The 22,616-nt window shown below is 40.5% G+C and overlaps 1 protein-coding gene across 4 annotated transcripts in view; it reads left to right on the top strand.

The window, feature by feature from the left end:
• Positions 1-21,798, top strand: part of ZBTB16 (zinc finger and BTB domain containing 16) — a 59,131-nt gene extending 37,333 nt beyond the window's left edge. For all 4 annotated transcript variants that reach the window (XM_078608150.1, XM_078608149.1, XM_078608151.1 and 1 more), the window contains exons 9-11: positions 9,892-10,065; positions 13,980-14,150; positions 14,631-21,798. In XM_078608150.1, coding sequence (XP_078464276.1) covers positions 9,892-10,065; positions 13,980-14,150; positions 14,631-14,860 — 575 coding nt within the window. In that variant the 3' untranslated portion in view covers positions 14,861-21,798. The remainder of the gene's footprint in view (positions 1-9,891; positions 10,066-13,979; positions 14,151-14,630) is intronic.
• Positions 21,799-22,616: the final 818 nt, after the last annotated feature.

Here is a 22,616-nt window from a genome sequence, read left to right as displayed (position 1 = left end):
GAGTTAAGCACAGGCCACTGTATATGTTTATCAGCCAGTTCGTAGCTGTAAATTATCCCAGATGAAAAAAAACAACTTGTTGCCTCTTAAATATATTTACCATTGCCTTCACTATGGACGGACCCCCCCCCCCACCCTTTCATGCAGTATTATTATCATTATTTTTCTTCTGGCATTTGAACTATACACGCTTGCAATGATAGGGGTGAGAGAGAGAAAAAAAATTAGGCTTGGAAGCGAGCATAGTGTGACGCATTTCGACCTTCATAGGGATGCTAAAGCCAGCTCCGCAGCATGCTGATATTAGTGATGCGACGACATTTACACGTGAGCAAAGCTGCCGGTACGCTAAGCTCTGTTCCCGCCTCAGCCCGCTAACTACTGTCTTGCTCTTACATCGAGATGTGTTTTTTTTTTATATTTGGACCTAATCTGCTTAGACTACTGAATTTGGTGGGCAGCAGAAAACCTCCAAAGATTATAGTTTCATTGAGCATGGGCCTTGATATTTTGACACGCGTGACCTACCGTTGACCCTGAAAAATACTTTTTTTTCGTACAGCACTTAAATGAGTGTTTTATGTGCTTTAGTGCCACGTTATTAAAATGTGACCATGCATGGCATGTATTAACTTTAATTATCCAATGCGACCTAGGTGAATAGAAACCACCACTTCTAACACTTTTCCCAAAGCATACTGAGCGTTATTGCGAAATTTATGCGTGCGGCTACGAGGTTAATCTGTCTGTATTTTAACTAGGTTTTCAGTTTTGATTCCAGGGTTTTTTTTGGACCCGTTTCAAATTTGTTTTGAAGATAACATTCTTTTTTCATTCAGGAGTTCTATTTTCAGCACTTTTTTTATTTTCTTTTAAAAATCATATTTCACAGATTTCACCAAATGTGTAACAAGGGTGCGTGCCCACTTTTAAGCGACTTTTGAACCAGTTGGTGTTCTTTGGGGTTTTGCGTAAGTGTTCCTGCGATGATTATTAATTTAATGACTCAATGTGTAATGTGTTCTCGTACTAAGCCACTGCATTTAGCTGTGGTGCATCAGCACATATCCTGTTTTAGAAGGAGGCCCTGGGGGTGGTACGCTCGTATTATGTGCGTGGTCAGTTTGACCGTGATTCAAGCACATGACGGCCTGCTCCAGCAAATAGTTCTGGCACGATGACCATGCATCTTGCCCAACACCCCCCCCGCCCACCACTAGCCTCCCCTCTAATGGATAGGGCTTCATGAAATGATTTGGCCCCACTGGCAACATGGATTACATTTTGCATTGGTCACACGTTATATTCAGATTGGTCACGTGTGGAGTCAAGATGACCACGCTGCCCCCCACCCCCCCAATATAAATCTGCCATCTACACGAAATAAGAAAATACCTGGTCATAGTTCATAGAGTCGTGCTACTGGATAGACTGTGCACATATCCACAATTGGAATAAAAACAGTGCAACACAGTCAAATTGATAAGGCCTGTCTGCCTGAATTAACTTTGATTAGTTTATAAGTATTTTTTCCTTCGTTACATATCCAGGATATAGATGGTAAGAGGATGGTCATTGATGGAGGTGGCTTAAGCGCCTATTTTATCTGTACTCTATTGAATTTGTCTATGCATATGAAATACTTGTTCACATTGCTTTCTTAAACCAACTGAGAGGCATGCAATCATTGAGGCTTTGCATCTCTTTTGTAAGGGTGACCTAGTTAAGGTAAGAATGTCTTTAAGAAAGTCTTAATTACAAATCATTGAAAATGCCTTAATTAAGTACAAGAACCGCGTTATTGACTTTCTCAGAGAGAGAGAAGAACGCCTTACACTTTCAAGTGTCGGTGCAGTGGTGTTTCCAGGACTCACGAGTCCACTTGTGTCCATGGGAATGGGATGTCGCAAGCATTCTGGTATCGTCTGGCTTTGACAACGACCAGATTGTTTGTGATTGTTTGTGTAAGCCAAGCCTGCATCCTGCACTAATTGTGCCAAATAACAAGCACATGTGCTAAAAAGAAAAAGAGCGGGGCTTACAGGTTGTTCACGAGTGTCTTGCGCCACAAAAGAGAAACCTTTGTGAGTTTTCAGACAACTTAATTTTCGTACTTGTTGCACCATTATGTTATACTTACCAAAACATGATGTTTCTGAATGTAGTAATGCTGATTTTTGTTTCTTTATTATTTTTACCACGATTCATCAATACTTTCCACAACCTCTTCACGACTTTCGTGGACTATGTTCTGCGTTAGATATTTGTTGCCAACAGCCATGATCAATCCACTGCTGGATGAAGGCTTCCTTCCGCATGTTGTCGCCAGCCCTCGTGGTCTCGCCGATGCCGTTGTTCGTCTCGTCACTGCACCTTTGCACTCATCAAGTCGCATCATCTCTCTGTGCTGCTCCTTCCTGTCGGACGTTTTTCCTTATTTTGGCTGCCATTTCATCACCACCCGTCTTGTCCATTGGACATCATCGTTCATCTTAGCGACGTCCTGCCCGTGCATTTGTTTTTCTGAACTACGTTTGTTCTGTTCTGGCTTTTAGCGTGTGTCTCTCTCCGTCCCCCTTTGTTGAATGTTTCCGTTTTTGTTCTGCTTTCTGTGGCACTGTCCATGCGTCTGATTTTTGTCATCGTAGTTAATATGCACCAATTGACATATTTTCCTTTAGGCATATTGTTGAATGATGCTTTTTGAATTATGCCAGTTTTTCAAAATCACTCCATCCAGATCTCTTTAATCTCACATTTAGATCCCAGTCCACATTAAAAAAAATTACCCAATTGGAACCAATGCCATTTTTAATTAGTTTACAGTTAAATTCCTCTTTTTTTGCAATGATAGGGGGAAACTAGGGGTGGGGGCCCTATTATCTGTGTTTTTGGTCACATTTTGCTTCTTTAATCCAAATGAAGTAGCATAAATAAATGTGGATAATAGAATGACTGGCGTATTACTGAAAGACCACTTCTGGGTAAATTTTGGATTAAATGCGCAGATTTTCTTTTTACAGATAAATTAATTTAAAGTGACGTACGGGGCATTCTTCTTATTCGCAAAAAGCAGATAGTAGGATACATTTGTCGTCACTGTGTTCGTACACTTATCAGCACTTGAGTGCAGATAATAGGTTGAATGATAAATCACAAGTAAGATATTGTAGCACATCTGGGCCAATTCTCACTGGGTTAGCTGCATGATCAGTGTAGATATTGTGATACATTTACCACCACTTGCAGGTTACTCCTATTATCTGTGAAGTATGGAGAAGATCTGCACAAACAGAAATCATAGGAAGGTCTGCAAATCGTTTTGAGGTTGCGGGGGATAATGTGCAGCGGGTGGTAGGAGGTTAGATAAAATCGGTTTCGCTGGACTGCATTATCTAAACCCTCAAACACTTCAAAATGCCTTCACGTGCTCCATCTAAACTCTATCATGTGACATGTGTGCGAGCAGTGGTGATGACGTGTATCTTAAAATGGTTATACGTACAGTGCTTAGTTTAAAAAAAGATTATCAATGAGCAATCAATGCCATGAGGAGATTGGCGCATCCTCATATTTCTGGAAGTACGGTCAGAAATGAGAGTATTTGCTGTTCATTTTCATGCTTGAACCGCAATGGTTTTACATCATTGCCTTTCAAACAGGTATGATCCATTTTAATATTGCAGTGTGTATGTGTCCGTGTGTTCTATGGTATAATGTGCACGTCAATATACCATAATATTGAAAGGATTTCTCCCTGCAGGGATATCCCTGGACATTAATTCTCTGGTGTGTGTCCTTTGACTAAGGTATCTGTCTCCCTGCTGTATATGAGCCTTTGCATCGGATTTCATTTTTGTGTAGTCCCCCCCCCCCAAGAATGGATATTGAATTGAGTGAGAGCAATGCTCAATGCATTCTATAAAATGTAATTGCTGCGCATGTGAAAACTGTTTAATTGGCACGAAACCACCCACATTAAATACATATTCCGCCTGCTAAATACGAATAAAATATTAACTAATTATCAATGCAACGTACGTCGGTTTTATTTGCCCATTGTGAACTTTGGGCGTGCGTGTTACACATAATGCATTACATAGTTTACGTACGTGTCTTAGATGCAAATAATGCTTAAATAGCGACATTATTGTAAAATGTGCGCGCACATAACAGTTTAAATCTTGACTTAAAGCTTTCGGTAAAGTCACGTAGATAGTACGTGACTTTACCGAAAGACCCAAAGAGTACGAGTACATAACAGTTTGTTTTGTGTATCTCTCCGCAGCATGAAGGGCCACAGGTTTGTTCGTTAAAATGTTTTCCTGTCCATATACTTAAATTATAATGGACTTGCAATTAACTTGGTCTTGTGATAGTTGATATATCAAACGTCGCAGTGATTTGCTGTTCCATCTCCTGTGTACAGCCCTTTCCAGTGATGGACATTTCACATTCCTATGGCCAGTGGGGGGGATGGGGGGGGTCTACCGAGAAACCAACCACTGTCGACTTCTCCACAAAGTGGTATTCGTTTTATCGACTCAAGAGAGATGATGGGTTGACTCAACCCCCAGCCAGGATTTGAGCTATATATACTCGTACACAATAGACTCCACCCCCCCCCCCCCCATTTGACTGCGTGTTTATTTTAATATGCCAACCCCCTCGTATAATTTAAATTCATTTCCTCTCCTTGTTCGCACTGCTTGTAGCGCGTACCCTCCGGTGTGAGGCTGGCGGTGGCCGCGTGGTGAATTTGTGTAGGTTGTTTTAATTAGCGCTGTGTTTTTGGCGTCCGTGTTTGTGCACGGGGCTTGCGCGGAGCGACGCACGCGAGTGAGGAGAATGCTAATCTCTAGATTTTCCCCTCTCAGCTTAAACGCGCCTCCCTCTCCCACGGGCCTTTCCAAGCGCACGGGGTTCACAACCCCAGAGAGACGTGCGTAGCTCAAAGGGTCGGCGAGAGATGATTTACGAGTACGGAATACAAAATAACCATTCTCATTAAAAAGCCAGAAACCACTGAATAATACAATAAATGGTATTCTTAACCCCTTGGTACATTACAGGCCAATTTGTGCGTGTGCGTATTCCAAAGGCATGGCAATTAACATATTGATTTTTGCTGCGTATCAGTAATTTCATATTATTCTTATGCAGATGATTTTAGTGTGGGTTTTGGTGATAAATAAATAAATCGGCTAACATTTTACTACTATTTCCCAAACCTACCATTCTTAATTGACATGTTTTTGTATGTACACTATATCATATCCTCTGTTTGCACACCATAAATGAATCCGCTTTTTTCATGTTTCTTCCCAAACACATCGTAACGGTAAATTAAGAGAGCCAGTCGCTTTTGAAAGAGGTGTCTATACAATGCATAGCACGCTTTCTCTGTGCCTGCACTGTCATTATTCAAATGTAAAGGATTTGTACGCTATTAAAATACGCTGCCCTGGCCACTTACATTTCAACAAATATGTACGGTGTTTTGCATTGTGATTGTGCGTCCCCATTATGTGGTTCGTGGCTCACGGAATTGGCCTTGCTCGAGTCCAACCCAGCAAGCGCCCGCTGTGTTTAGCAACTGTGCTCTCAAGTGTTATACACTGCATTCGCAAAAAAAACCACACATTTAAAAAAAATTCTCATTGTAAACGATTTCTTGTATCGTGTGCAAATGTACCATTGGTCGTATATGCACCCCATTATGTAGACATTTGCAGGACGGATTGTATATTTAATATACGCATGTATATTTTTTGTACGATATTGTGTGTTTAGGTGTGGACCTAGGGCGAAATTTATCTTTTATGGCTCTACACACACACACACATCATTTCACTTGCCGTCGCGTTGGTGATGTTTGGGTGTTAGGTGTTTGTACATTACAAGGTCTTAGTCACTGCTTTTGAAGCCAACCAAACGGAAACATTTCTGGGGAATACAACCGCCAAGATATTCGTCCAACTGCTTTAAGGCTGAAATCCGAGGCGACAGCTGTAATAAGACGCTGTGCTGACCAGATCTTGGTGGCTGCAATTTGCCAAATGTCAGTCAAAGCAAAATCAAGTGCGGCCTGTAAACCACCCTTAATAAAATGTCTTCCTTGTGTTCGGCAAGTCAGGTGAAACAGTTAAATCCTGTGTGTACATTAATATTTCCATTGCTCTTTTTCCTGCTCCGTTCATCTTGTGCCATCTGCAGACTGCCCTCTAACCCAGGGCAGCTGGTTTGCCACAGGCAGCCTTCAGGGGCCACTACACATTATTAGCGGGCAGACTTCTATTTTAAATTCAGTGACCCACTTCCAACGAAACACTTGTGACCAGTTGGGACATAGTCACGGCCCTACAACAGCTGTTGTCCAGTTCCTCGAATGATTTAAACCCTTTACGGGTTATTGTGGCGTACAATAGAAAAGTAAACACGCTTGTTTTTGAACCATATGCGCCACACGTGTATTAATTCGAGACCACATAATACACGTTGCACAATTGCGGCGCGTTCATGTGACGATGTTTAAACCATGAAAAATTGTTATTGCTGATCTGTTTACCCCAAGGGTTTGAAGTACTTAATGTATTGTATGCAAATGTTCTATAACAGAACATTTTGTATGGTTTTGGCAAGTCCTTTTTTTCATGAAATGTCATACATTGAGCTTGATATTTTTTCAGCATTCACGATAAATAAACGTTTCTTAACTTTTTATTGACATGTCAAACTTTGATGTTTGTAATACAAGGTCAGGCAAAGTAGGCAGAATGGTTTTGATTGAGTAGGCATGCTGCCATGCTAAATAGAGCCAGTCTATTTATGGTCAGATTGAGCAATGTTTACATTTTACTATTGCAGTACTTGTGAGGATATTTTAGTTTTATAAAAATTCCCCACATTCTTTGGCTTAAATTTGTAACAAAAAAATGGTGTGGGTGGTGGTGGTCATTGTGATATCATAAATGCATCAACATTTAGTTGGCATTTATCGTTGCTGTAAACACTGCAGTTAAGTACACAGAGTGTTGCAGCAGATCGGCTCAGTAAGAAACCGTGAAAGGCATGTATATCCCACTGCCTTGTCAGGTTAGATTTGTCTTGGTCTGGGTGGGCTTATCTCCTCCATTGTGCTAATGCCCAGAGCAGCAGATGCTATGGTCTGTGGAAATGTCTTTTATGTCTCAGGCTATGCGGACTGGTTCCTGCACTTTCCCTGGAAGTTTTCTGGAACGTGAAACAATGCAAAAACCTATGCAAGGCATGTGTCGCTTTACTTAGAAGTGCCAAAATATGGTGAAGATGTTAAAGGAATGTAGATTCTGGATTATGATTTCAGTTATTTTTTACTCCAGAAACCACTCATGTCTATTCACTTGAGGGCTACAAGTGAAAGCTTAATATCAGGCCTTTGCCACATCTTCATGTTTCGTGTTTAATACATTTCCAGCATTTAAATCACCCTTGCAATGTAGTCCCATTGCAGTTAAAGAATATAACAAAAAAATAATCCTTGTCGGATGAGTTAATGCTTGTAAAAAAAGTAAGGGATTTGTTTTTTTTTATTATATGGGCCGTGACGCTGGAGGTTAATAAGCTTGCTTGGGCTACACGGGGGTGCTGCCATCTTGAAATTCCACAGTCCCTATGCAGCTTTGCGCTTGCGTAACTTTGCCATTGCTCTGCCGCATATGAAAATTCCATAAAAGATCCGGGAGCAACCTCGCCAGAGGAACAAGAATAACAAAAAACACCCAAGTCCTTTTCCATCTCTTACATTGCCATCTGTGTTGCCAGTCAATAGAGTAAAGTGGATGCCGAGTTCAAGATTGAATGCAAATTTTGCCCAAAAAATATTTTTGTGTGCAAAGTAAGCTCTAAACAGAGAAGGAGAGTATTCAAACCACCGCCCGATTATTTAACGCTTTTTCTGCTGGAACCATGTTCAAATTCCACAGCAGGAGGTAGGACATTCAGGAACAACCTTTGACCCTGCACGTTTTGACCTATAATAGTCATGCTCGTAGCTTTACATTAAAATGAGAGTACACAGAATGCAGAATGCCACTTGGGGGGTTTGGAGTGAATTACACTGCCAAGGCTTGGCTACAGCTAAGCCAGCTTTCTTGGCTAACATATTTGCTTGGGTTTTTTTTCAATATAAATTTTGCTCTTGCAGTTAGCTTAATTAGCAGCGAGTTTACGTAGTCGAATTTACACAAAGGTGTACTAGAGCTTTAAACTTGGAAAACATAAGTGAATGACACAGATTAAAGAGTTAAGCAGCGTTATTTAAAATAAATGAATATGTAAGTCCACATGCTGGATTAAGGCCTCCTCAAGTTTTGTCATTCATTGGGGGGGGGTGTGGGGGAGTGATTAGTTTACCATACTTTACCCATTCTGGTGAGTGTTGGTTGGTTGAAGGGTTGGTGCCAGGACTGGTTTAGATATCACTGACCACTGACGCTGGTCTTGTTTGGGACTTCAACTCATGTCGCGAGTTTCATTGTGCAATGTGCCAGCTGCTGTGCTGCTGGTCCGTATATCATTGCAATGCGTTGCTCAATACAATCTTTTTAAGTTATTTTGTTTGTCATCGAAGTAAAACACGTTGCTAGGTTTGTGCCATGAGTCACCTCAACTTGGACAAAGACAAATTTAAGCTCTTCTCTGAATAATGGGCATTTCCTGAAACATCACTCTGCCATACAGTCTTATGTTATTATGCAGTATTGACGACGATGAGTGTGTTGCTCTTTAATTGTATTTTGAAGTCCGTATTGTCGCGTACTTACAGACTTGAGTATTCCCACTGATGCCCGCGTCAAATACTTATTGGCTTCTTGCGTTGCGGTGTCATAACCGAATTTACTCCCTCAATTCTGTGCAGGTCCTCTTCGATTTTGCGAAGCTCTCTCATTGGGCAGTTTAGTCTCTTGTGAGCACCACAATGAATAAACAGAGATAGCCTGTGAGCAAATAAGTAGCAAGAGTGTAGAATTAAGGAGAGTGGCTCTATGCTTGTGTGTGCAAGTGCTGGCACGGCTGTTAGCTTCCTCTGCCACAATCTCCTGTGATATTGGTTTGATAGCTGTCCACGACTTGTTCAGATACCACTTGCCACTGGTAAGTGGTGTACAATCAAGGTTGGCTATCTTCGTCTCCACTGCAATGATGCCCAGGGACTCAACTCAGGCTGAGTAGACCTAGAAATAGCCACTTACCAGTGGCAAGTGGTATCTGAACGAGTCGTGGGCTATTGCTAGGTCTACTCGGCCTTATTTGAGTCCCTGGGCATCATTGCATTGGAGACAAAGATAGCCAAGCTTGGCTGTAAGCCACACAATCCGTTATGTGCCGTGCCAACCTTAACAGGTGTTTGCTGTTTAGAGCCTGGAAGACAAAGTGGAAGTTTATTTTAATAATGCATTTTTGTTTATTCCAATTGTGTTGTTGGAATCATGTCACAGGACGATGACGTGTTCGTTCGAAAACTCTGCAGCCAGCAGAACATCACCCTGTGTTAGAGAACTTGATCCTGGAATGTATCACCTCTGAACTACTTCTGAAGTGACTAACATCCCTTGGAGGAACCTATTAATTGCACGCAAAGTTTGTTTACCTCATGGCAATCGAACTAAATATTTTAAGTCTCAGAGTTGAAATGAACCACGTTTCGTGAAACTGCAAATATAATGTGATTCTTGTTTTTGTTCATTTATTCTTGACCGAAATCGTCAACTCGCTACACTCGAGAATCCCGGTCTAATCAACCGTGTGCCGAGTTAGTGCTGTGACCCCCTAAGCCTCCTGGACCATCTCCTAATTGGAGGATCTCTTGCTCACATGTGCACGTGCGTGCGTGTGTGTCTCCACTTACAGCAGAGAGCGGAATGGCCTACTTCTGCTTGCTGTGCGGGAAGCGTCTGCAGACCCAGAGTTCCCTGCTGCAGCACATGGAGGTGCATGCTGGGGCGCACGAGTACGTGTGCGGGGAGTGCAACCGGACCTTCCCCAGCCACTCCACTCTGAAGCGGCATTTGCGCTCACACACCTGTAAGTTGTGCAGCCGTCCATCCCTTCGTCGATGCTGGTTGGAGGGATGGCCTCAAGTGCTCTTCCCAAGATGGAAAGTTACACGAATGTTTAGGTTTTCTCAGCCAAGATTATGATTCCCCAGTTGATTAATTTGGGTTCGGTTCACGCGCTGATCCTGCCAAAATAGAGACGTTAAGAGTCTCCACCAGCCAACACAGCCAAACATTAAATTAAACATTAAATTGTCACCTTGTGTACAACAGTGCAACGTGTCAATTGTTATGATAGCTCACCGGTAATTAAAAAAAAAATCCAGAAAGTTAGATTGACATGAAGTCGGATTAACTTAGTGAATTTTTATTTTTACTTCCTGCAGCTTGTCCTGATGCTTGACTTAACCAAAAACGTCGTATTTACTTGCTATATTCGTTTGTTAGTCCTGCTCTTCAACTTACTGGTGAGCGTATGCATTATTATTTGGCTCGTTGAACGCTCGTAAATCACGTGACAATTTCATTTGTCTTGGTGTGTCAAGCAGAGGGGGGTCTTAACGACACAATTTTTGGCAGATGATTGTGGTCTATCCCATAAAGCAACTATGAATCAAGTGCCTGTGTAATTGTGCAGGGATGAGTGGAGATGACCCAATGTTGTCCTTGATGTGGACGTGCTGGTGGGTGATTGTGAATGGCGGTTGTATGTTAGTGTTAATAGGCTTTAAATGCACGTGATGGAAGAGCGTGTGGAATATTTCCAAATTAATCAGACAGATTTTACCAAGTTAATTGTAAATGCAAGATTTTTTTTCTCATATAAATTAGCTTGTGGCAACTGTACCTCAATATGTTTTCAGTGCCTTATTCTTGGATTGTGTACTATCTCAAGATACAATTTTTTTGTTTGTATTGAGTAAAATTGTCATCATTGTACCGTGAGTGTTTTTACTGTGCATGTGTAATTGAAAATGGACCACACAGCCTGCCCATTGTGAACATCATTATACTGTGTGCCTGTGGAGAACTAAACACGTCTTACCCATGTGGGACAATCCTGATACGTTTGTGAGTAATGCAGTGGATGCAACGCTGAATACATGCGTGCTATGTATATCTCTTGGCTCTGCTTTTTATGCCCAGTGCATTTGAAATGGGCAGTATGGCATTAACGGGCACACATTCACTTCATTGAGTGTTTGGTATCGGATTATGTTGGCAAGCCCATTATTTTTTTATAGTTACATCAATGTTTAAAAGCATTTTTACAGAAATGTAATTACACATGTGCATAATTTAATCTCCAAGCACACATGCTTTTGCATGCTGCTTCCAAATATTTTTGGAACAATTTCGTTGCCGCAGAATGTATTGGCACCTAATTATTGTGGCACACGCATATTTATTTATGAGCCCCAGATGTATATTCATTGCGATGGGTTTCGTTGAGTGTTGCATGTCACGCTGATTCTACGTACTTCTTATCCTGAACTGCACATACGTCTCGGCCTGACAGTGAGAATTAGGTGAACGATCCATCATCAACGAAGATTTATGGTGTGGTTTTGTGTCACCTAATAGTCACTCGGTACACTGCTGTTGGTGCTGTTCAAAATAGGGAAGAAATAGTGACTTTGCTCCTCATGAAGGAGGATTTATTTTTTTGTCCATCCCGGCACCTCTGATTAGCACGGTTGGCTATGTACGATGCTAATGAAGTCCAAAATATATACAAACATTTTTATTAATGTTGCTGAAGCTATACATTCTGCAGGTTTCACGTAAAATCAGCCGGTGCGTTATCTAAAATGAGTTTTCTTTCACAATTAATGTGCTTTTTATTTTCTATTTTCTGATTGTTTATTTCATCATCAGGAGAATCTCGAGTAGTTAGGGTGATGATTGCCATGTAGATTTGAACTGACAATGGCCTACTTTTTTCGAATGATGTAATGGGATCTTTAACATCTGTTGTGAAGCAGACGGCACCTATTTGTTTACGCTGAATTAGACCCGCATTATTAAACGGAGCGGCCTGCCATATTCAAACTGTGCACTTCTGCAAAAAGTGACAGACGCTATCACTATGTTATCAGTATCACCTATTTTCAATGCTTTTGAAATAATAAAAAAAAAATCTTAAATTTAGATGAACATCGTGTAACAAATTAAGTATTGACTTTTTTTCATTAAAAAATAACTTTTAGCGTGTAATATTTTGCGAATTATTATGTTGCGTTTTCAGCATGTGCCACGTGGTGCCACTTGTCTCTTTCCGAGTAATATTTCTGTTAAAGAAAACATTCCTTTTTCAAAATGCGAAAACGAATATATGGAGGGGCATATTCCTAACCGATTTGCAAGCGTCTGAAGCGGAGTACATTAAAAACATTGAATTGTTAGCGCGGAAATAGAAAAAAAGGCATCGTGTTTCCGTTTATATGTTATGCAGCTCGTCATGTCGGCTTGACCTTGGTAATTAGGAAAAAGAAAATGGCATTAAGGTGCACAAATGATCGGCAGACGTGGAACAGAACGGTCTGTCTCTCACTTGTTAAATTTAACGCGCGTTCACCGTGACAGCTTGTGCGGGTGCTGTTTTTTGTTAGAAATAGTTGCAGCGAAGGTGTTGTGGAATGAGAGGCCCTGTGGCTAACCACCCATGGTTAACTACCCATGCACACCCAGAGCACATGCCAGCCAGCACCCTGCATGTATTACAGAAGGGGAATAAAAAAAAAGCTGAAGGTTATTACACTGTTTATAGTAGTGAAAAATATTTCATAGAATTGCTTATGCCGCCTGGCCTTAATTGGTCTTTTTGTTTTGTAGGTGGGTTTACATCTTATATTGATTTGTAGCCAAGGCATGCTTGCTAAAGAAACACAAATTCAGTGCAGATATCACTAGGATTATACCAGTGGAATGGAGTCTTAATACGATTTCTGTCCTGGTGAAATTTGGCATGGTTTATTTTTTCACTTTCTTTGTCTAGAGAAATGATGATGCAGCAACTGTAAAGTTTCTCTCTCGACATTGATATATATTTTTTAAGCGTACATTTTATTTGTAGCTCTTACTATCGGAGCCCTAAGAGTGTATTGGCATCGTGCAATGCGGTCGGATAGGAATGCTAACATTTTCCCCTGGTGGAAAATGTTAAAACCAGAGGCTTTGCCAAAGGCGTTTGTTTTTTGTGTATTCTTTACTTAACATTTATTTACTCAGGAAATCCATACTGAGCCTCAAGACTGATTTTCAGGAGGGTCCTGGCAGGTTTCAGAGGAGTTTGTAGTTTAGTAGAGAAACCGATTGGGTAGCTCTCTCTTGTGAGCTGCTACTTTTTTTAAGTTCAACTATAATTTGGATACATGCCTGTAAAAAACTATAAGAAGTACTAATTTTATGCAGCCGTATAGCTTCTCAACCATGCGCTGTAAACACACTATTTGCATATGGTCTAGCATCTGGCATAAACAAATTTAGGTCAAGCATTGGCATCTCTCGTAAAACAGGTTTCTCGTGCGTATTTTTTTTATATTTCTGAAGCATCATGATTTTTACGTGGCTGACTTGGCTGATTTGAAAAGTGGCTGCCAGGGTCTTTTCGGATTGTGGTTCCATTGAGTTGAATCATTCTGTTCACGTTACTTAATGATGTGTACATTATTACCAATGGTGCCCTATTTAAAAAAAAAAATCTGTGTCCGTTTTTGAAAATCTACTTTGAATGGGACTGTAAATTGTTCGACCGTTTGTAATGCAAAAGTAATGCAGCACATTCCTGTTTTCTTTTCCGCGGCGGCTGTACGTTGCGTGTCCATTCAAAAGGACACCGCGTCGCTCTCTGCTGGCAATGGAGGAGCATTGCGCGGGGATTCAAACGCCCCGTTGTGTAAGCGTTGTCTCTCTCTGCGGGGGTCGCCTCTTGTGTTACAGCCGGAGAACACCCGTACGAGTGTGAGTTCTGCGGCAGCTGCTTCCGCGACGAGGCCATCCTTAAAAACCACAAACGGTTGCACACGGGGGAGAAGCCCTACGAGTGTAACGGCTGCGGCAAGAAGTTCAGCCTCAAGCATCAGCTGGAGACGCACTACAGAGTGCACACTGGTAAATGTGGTCACGCATTCTAAAGTTTCCCCGCCCCCCCCCAAGCGAGACGTGCAGGCCGCGTGGGGGTTCTCGTCGTCACCCCCACGTAGGGTTTTGTGGTTGTACCGTGTTAGCTCTCTTCGACGGGTCTTTCGGGTTGCTACTGCGCGTGCGGTTTTGGTGTGATGAAGAAGCTTCCCAAGAAGACGTGGAGCGGAAAACCTCGGGGGCATCAAATCGGAAACGCATTGCAGAGTGAATCTTTCATCAACACTGAAATTCAGCCTCCGTAGCTACTTGTTTTGAACATCTTGTGATTTATTTTTATCATCATCATCATCAGCAGCAGCCATTGTCTATCCCCTGATGCACTTAAGACCCTGCCCATTCCTTTGCCGTGTCTGTAGCCGCGATGAAAAACCATTTGAGGAAAGAGAAGGATATTAACTATACACCTTTCCCCCCACTCCCTCTTTACCCTTCCAACCACCGGTGCAGGTGAGAAGCCGTTTGAGTGCAAGCTGTGCCACCAGCGCTCCAGGGACTACTCGGCCATGATCAAGCACCTGCGGACGCACAACGGTGCAGCGCCATACCAGTGCACCCTCTGCCTGCAGTTCTGCAGCAGCCTGGCCGGCATGCAGAAGCACATGAAGGCCCACCGGCCCGAGGACATCCCCCCGGACTGGCGCATTGAAAAGACATACCTCTACCTTTGCTACGTCTAGCAGGAGAGGAGGCGGGGGGGGGGGTATGAGAATGATGGAGGCATACAAAGTGTGGGTGGAACCCCATATCCATCACCTTTGTACTGTGAGAGGGGAGGTGCCTCCCCAGCTCTGCGGCGCGTTGGGTGCGAAGGTGGCACAGGGTTTGCCAGAGGGGCGTTTAGAATGAGCGGGCGAGTCCGTTTTTTGCCTGTCGGAAGTGACGGATGGCGACAAGTCATGTGGTGGTTTGGACGTTGTTGGATCCTGCGATCTATCTCGTGCGTTTATCATTGGGGGTGTGGAAGTAGTTTCAGAAAGTGTATCTAAAGTGTATAAACCGAAACCTATTTTTAGCACTCGTGAGGGCCCTAGATTGAGAACAGTCATTGTGCGTCATTAAAACTGCAGCCGAAGAGAAAAAAAAAATGGGTAAAAAAAATATTCAAAGTGCAACGACAAATACGAGTGTTGGACCGACAGACAGGTACTGTTTGATTCACGTTGGATTCTTGCTATTTTATGACCGAGCTCATAGGCACCATGTGACCAGAAGAACACAGGTGCAAGGGAACCGATATTTAAGCTGAACTGGTAAATGGTATGGTGGAATAGAAATATGTGTGCGTGGTATGTTGAAAATGTCATTTTCAGGAATTGTTTTATGTTTGGTTTGTATACTTTATTGCAAATGTCGGTGTGTAATTTGTGCAGCAGGTCTCTGAATAGAAGTGATATTTGAAAAAGAAATTGAATTACTGAAGATTGTTGTAAGTTATTCATTACACAGGTTCATCTGATTCTCACTTGGATTTAGTATTGATCATTATATATAGATAGTGTATATGAAGATATACATGGCTTTTGTTGAAATGGTAATGATTTGGGCAGGGAATGGGCCTCTGGTACTGGAAAGGTGGCCCAAAACACACGTGGATTGTGAAACTTTTCAGTGAGTAGGTAAAAATGTATTTTGTGCTTTCTGAAGTTAATTGTCTAAAATTCCCACTGCAGTTAGGCCATAATTTGAGCATATACCATCACCTTGGTGAGGGGGTTGGAGATTTTAGTAACACTGATTATATTTACGTGTTTTTGTATGCACTTGTATTGCCAACAAATTTCCCCAGTTCGTGAATGCATTTTTTTAAACTTTTTTTAAGGCATCTGCTTATTGTTGGCCAAAGCTGGCCAATGAGGATGCGAATAATGTGGAATGGATACATTACCCCCCCTTCTGGTCCTCGCACCTGATTGGCTCACAAATGACGATGTCACATTTATCCCTCAAAGACCGAAACAGGAGTATTTCTCCACAACTCTCGCTGTCGCCTGATGAGGCTGATTCTAATTACTGGCGAAACATCGCACTCGAATTGTCAATGTTGTGGGTTTACTCCCCAATACGTCGATGTGCTGAACCTTGTAACGAATTGGCATGTTTTGTTTATGTGACAAACCTTGCTTTTTGGCAGTGTTGGGTGGTGGCGGGTTTATTGACACATTTTTACGCGATCGAACCCCAAAAAATCTCTTATGGATAATATTGGTCGCAAAAGCCTACGTCTTAAACGTGAAATTGTCGCGAGTGCTTTTCCTCGACACAGTTGAACAGACATTTTAATGCAAGAGTGTTTCAACCCTCACAGTATAAAAACTCCACGAAGCGTGAGGTTGACGGCCAAATATTAATAAAAAGAACACTTATACCCACGCTGAATTTAATTTCGGCATATCTCTATTATGTTAAGGGTTATGGGAATTGGTGGAAATGCTGCATTGTTATGGAGTAGACCAGTCTGTCGGATAACTGCTGTTTTCGTTCAACGTTGGTACTCGACCAAGTCAGCATCCAGGTGGGATTTGAAGTCACTACCTTTCCAACTTTGAGTTGGGCATTCTGCCACTGCGCCATCTGGCCAGCTTTTCCACCAAATTAAACTTGTTTTTTGTTTGTAGCTAGCTTTACCACCTTTTGGGGTTCAGGTAGAAATGTTGTGATGAATAGTTTGGTGTACTTGAATTTTTCCAGTTGTATTGTGGGGCAACTGTTGCATGGCAACTTTCTGAGCCAAGAAGGTTTCAGGTTGTGTACCTCGGTTATGTTTATGTACAGGTTCAGGGCCTCTGTTTGGAGCTGTTGCTAGCATCGGTGTAATATTGACGAAAGGTGAAAGTTTAAAATGGCATTAATTTGTATTGTGTATTGACGCCCGCTTTTTAATGAATAGTTAATTATAGATTCAATAAACCAAAACCTTGCCTATCGCGGAAGTTACATTCTTGAATATTGCCGCAATCGGCGAATCCGTGATCCGCAAACTCGAAGGCAAATGGGGAAAACTAAGGGTTTGGTTCACGGTTCGTAATACAACAACCCCCCCCCCATCTTTTTAATTATGTTACCTACAGTAACCCAAACGTGAAACGGGAAGTATTGTAACGTAAAGTATGACGAATATTTTCGAAAGTGTTAAACATAGCTTCTCCATACTCGTTGGTTCATTCGGTAAAGTCACGTAGGTAGAAAAAATAATAGATCATGACGTTTCGATCGCCACACAAGCAATCGTCCTCAGGTGGGATTCGACTAAAAACTTCAAGCAATGTAAGAGAAATCGCGCGGCTAAATCTCACCGCCTCGCTCGACGCTGGGGAGCACGAAGTGAACTGGGTCCTGCGATGGGCGAGATGGAGGCGAGATGGCCATGTGCATTCTTCCGCAGCAGCAGCAGCAGTATCATCATCATGGCCATCATCGCGAGCAGTGCAGTTACGATGCGTACAGGAATCTCGCTGTCGACCATGAAAGGGTCGAGGCACAGAGGCGCGATCAGCGAACTGTACCTTAACAACTTTTGCGCAAATAGTCAAATCTGCGATGGGCAAGGTTTTGGTGTACCATTAGATCTGACATTCCCAAAAAAAATTTGACAATTTTCTATTGTTTTTTTTTTTATGTACCCCATGCTAATGGTTTTCAATTGATACTTATTGATTAAAGTAAATGCTACATTTTCTTTATTTGTAAATGGAAAGGAAGAGCTACCAGCGCAGAGTGTGCAGTGTTGGATGTGGGCACTCTTTCAATGGTGATATAAACTAAACATTGGAAATGTAATTGTTGAGTTGTAACAATTGTAGAGATGCACAGCGTTATTTTGAAGGCATTTTGGTTGAGCAAAGAAGAAAAAATAATAACTATATCCTGTACGTTATATGTGAGAGTATTTTCCGGATTGTATCATTTTCATTTTTGTGTAATACTAAACATAATACAATGCACTCGTTAAATGAAACACAATTAATTTGAAAGGTATTGATCGCAACCGACGTTTATTCATCAAATAATGCTATATTAACTGTAAGGGTTACCTGTTTTATTCATTTTGGGGGGTGGGGGTTATAATTTGTTTGGTACTTTATAAAAGCCAAGTATTGGGTGTAGCCTCTAGGGTAATTGTTATAACAAGGAAACCATAACCATTGACACATTAAAGTTATGTGAATGCTGCATATCTTTATTGTGTAGACGCTTATCAAGCTCACGGTTTGGGAGTTGCATTTGTCAAGTTTTTGCCACGCCTCCGATGAGTACGGCGTGAAAGAAGTTCAACATACATCCATTCATGCTAATTCGGTAGAAAAGGTATAAATTCGAGACGATGCTTGCGCTTTCCTTTTTAAAAATGGTATTAATTTCATTATGAAAAAATATTAAGCATAATGATTGTGATTATAGCAGTGGGTAGTGATTAACAGAAGCAAGCAATTCATTAGTATCATAAGGTAACATTAACTACCAGCGGGGTGTTGTAGCAATCTGCCCTTTTATTCAAAGTGTGATTTTCTCGTGTTTTTTTTTGCATTTTGTTGGGTGCAATGCCTTAGCCCACACTGAATGATATGGAGGACCTTATATTATCGTTATAACAATGCAACTTGAGAAAGTGTTGCAGGAAGATAAGTGCTGCAAATGCTTAAGTTGTTTTGATGTGTTCGCATTGAAAGACTGCATCTGAATGTTTATTTTGTGTGTGCCAAGATCTGTTCCATGTATTCTTGCCTAAATGCAATGTGATTTTTGTTTTTGTTTTGTTTTCTTCTCCCATTTGTGCAGGGTTTTTGTTTGAGCATTTTTTGTTTATAGTCATCTACCTCTTTTCTTGCTTTAAGGTATGCTCTTGTGGTTCACTATAGAAGGTAGCCGAAATGTTTGGGTGTAACTATTGCATTGTGTCGGAAGTGTTATTATGGTCGTATTACGGAGGTTGACTTTCTAACAGTGTATGGGTTCCAGAATAGGATTATTTTTAGTAATTTAGAAAGGGGTAACAAAAAGACAATTGTCACGAGATCTCTTGTAAGAAACATTAAGTCGAGTTTGTGAGCTTTTTATTTTTAAATATAAACGTAGTGTTTGAGAGCGTTCATAGTTGGGCATTATGTTGTAATTAGAGTGTACTTGTGTTTGCTTCACATAAATCCATTGTTATGTTTAGCTGATAAACTCTACAAATTGCATTTTTTCTGCTTGTAGGAAAAAAAAATAAGAGTCTCTTGTTATTTGGGAAAAAGAAATGTACTATGATGGATACGTTCTTGGTGTTTTTGTCACAGTGTAAAACAAAAAAGCATCTTGTCCGCATTTCAAACAAAACACATCAAGCAGTTTATAATATTTGATTGCATTTAACAGAAAAAATAGATTTTTGGAGAAAAGAGAAGATGGCTAAATGTGTCTCTGAGCGATAGGTTCATGAAACAAGACCTGATGATACACGGATAGACCTGTTGACAAAATAAGCTAAGGAAGTAGAGAAGGTTTTAGTAAAAACAGCGTCTGTAGTGTGAACCACTGTGTGCCTGCTAAAACAAGGGCTTCCTCATATTTCACTTTTCAGAGCAAAACAGTTGCGTCGTTTTATGCTCAGCACGGCATTGTTAGTAATACCATAGAGGGGAAAGAAATGCGAGTGGAAGAAGCTTTATTTAAGTGAAACATTAATGTGCCAACACCCAACGGAGTTGTATAGGGCCCCCCTCTAAACATACACAATCGCATTAAACCATTTCATTTATATCATTGTGGTGACGCTGCTGTGTATGACAGGCATGTTAAGTGATGCAGAAGTGTTGTTTTGCTGGTAGACGGCCAATACATTTTTTTTTCATCCTAAGGAATGTTTTTTGCTTTGCCTCTTGTTTAACCTTGACAAGTTTACAATGCGGAGTTGTTGAAGTTGAGTGAATTATAGCGTTCTTATTTTTTATTTGCATTTTCAAACATAATGCTAAGGTTATTCTCATTCAATTACTGTGAATTGATTTGGACGTTTTGCATCGGTAGCCAATGTAATGAAAAAAAATCAAAAATATAGCAATTTACGGTAACATCTTTCTTTTTTTTCGAATTTTGAAAAATTATCAACCGTGCGAGCAATTATACACATTCATTGTAAGGTATCGTTGAAAGGAATGTAATATAAGCATTGTCATAGTTGTTTCAGCACTGAAAACATTGTTGTGGACCAATTTTTTGTTGATATTTTTCTCTCTTTTCAGTATTTTAGTAACAATTGTGAAGGTTTTCTTTTTTAATGGCTGCTCATTATTTCCAGACTTCAACATACGCAATAGTGAATCTACCTCATTGTGAGCTTTGACATAATTGCTTGTTTTAAGTGGTGTTTTTATTGTTATTAAATGAACTATGCTCTGCGACAGTGACCTTTGACCTTTGCAAATGGCAAGACCTGTATCATATCGAGGAGTGGCAACCCTGAATGAATACGCTGAGAATTAGCGGAGCTAAGTATTTGTGTAATGAAGTCGGGTTTTTTTTTTGTTTAAATATAACATTACCATTCTAACAGTACCAGATGTCAGAATGTTTAACAAAATCAAAGAGCACATATCTTGTCAAGTTTAAAGAAGGCAAGAAGCTTTGCTTGGTATTATTTTATTTTTTTAAACCCCCAAGTATGCTCAAGTGTTTAAATAAGAAAATGTAGCAAATGCTTACAGTAATCCTCTGCTTTACACATTACGGTTGCTGGTGTACTTTGCCTAACTATAATATTCTGCAAGTTGGTTAAATATTATAAACACATAACTGGCATATCAGAATGTAATTGCATGTCAACAGATATATAATTAAACAAACAAAAAAACATTTAACAAAAACACATTTTTTTCAATCAAACAATGCAAATCACATCCGTACCATCTGAAACCATGTATTTCCACTTCACCGTCCTGTATTTGCAAATAATTTAAACATTTAATAGGGATGTCACAATATGTTATTGTAATATAAAAAAAAATACTTAATATCACGATAATGATGCTAAGCTATCGAACCTTAAAATGAGATGGAAGGGGATTATTACCTGCATTCATTCCCATTTGAATGTGTACACAAGCACTAACCAAAATATCGTAACATTTTTATCCGTATCATTTAAAAACTATATATCACATTTCTGTAAATGTATGTTACCGCATCTGTCTTGCATTGTGATACTGTGGATATAAACAGTTATCACTTTAAAACGTGGTCTGGTTATAGTTGGGTTTATTATCGTGATACGTTCTTCTGCTTTGTATATTGTGACATCCCTATGGTATAATATCGACTTGATGTAGGCTCACTTCATTTGCAGGAACGCCACCAACACAGCTTTTACTGTCATCGCTGTATTGTTTACCTTGCAGTTTGCCGGATTTAATTAGTACTGCTGAATTTTCTTTTCCATTTTTTTGTCACATGTAGAAGTCACTAAGTGATGTGCCTTTAAGAGCCAGAGATTATTTTTACATTGTACCTGTTAAATGGTAGTATTTTGTAGAGAAGTTGTTTTGTATTTTGATATGTAATGTACATGAGTACTTTTTTTCCATTGTTTATCATGATTGTAGTGGTAGGAAAAAAATAAAAGTTTTAAAATATTGAACAATTTAATGTGTGGCTAAACATAGAATACTGTACGCATGTCTGTTTTATAATATGTATTTTTTTGAGAAACCATATTTTGTTTTAACGAGCATGCCTTTCCACCTAATTGCTTTTATCAACCAACTTATTCTTATTGGATAACTTGACTTTGTGAATTTTAATGAGCATCTGTTGTGAATTTTAATGAGCATTCTTACCACGGTCAACCAACACCACGCCCAAAAACTACTACTCAACATCTTCAACAATGATAGGCTTAGATCTTGACTTAAAGCTTTCGTGACTGCAAGAATTCATATTCTTTGGGTCTTTCGGTAAAGTCACGTAGATGGCTGAAAGAAACTAACAAAAAAACTACGAAGTTTCGATCACAACACAAGCGATCGTCATCAGGAGGAAAGAGGCGGAAATCTGCTGAATGCAGACTTTTATGGGGTGTAAGTCCTATGGTCATATGATAGAAACGTCGTAGTTTTTTTGTTATTTTATTTGAACCATCTACGTGACTTTACCAAAAGACCCAAATAAAAATGATAGGCTTGGTGTAGCCACTTGGATGAAGGCCTCCCTGCATCTTTGCCAAGCATCTGGTCTTGTGAATGCTACAAATCCATCTTGCTCCTTCGCGTGAGCAAATCTCATTGCCGCAACTCTGCACTGTATGTTCTCTTGGGCGTGCTCTTACTTTTGGTTGCCATTCCATCATCAGTCTTGTCCGTCGATCATCATTCTTCGGGCGCCGTGTCCTGCCCAAAGCTCGCTTATTTTTCTTAACAGCATATTGTCTTTTATTTTTGCTCTCTGATCCATGGTGTTTCT

This window comes from Lampetra planeri, chromosome 29 (genome assembly GCF_965212315.1).
Source record: "Lampetra planeri chromosome 29, kcLamPlan1.2.h2, whole genome shotgun sequence".
Taxonomy (NCBI): domain Eukaryota; kingdom Metazoa; phylum Chordata; class Hyperoartia; order Petromyzontiformes; family Petromyzontidae; genus Lampetra; species Lampetra planeri.
The sequence above is the reverse complement of the archived record's forward strand: the minus strand, read 5'-3'. Positions and strand labels throughout refer to the sequence as shown.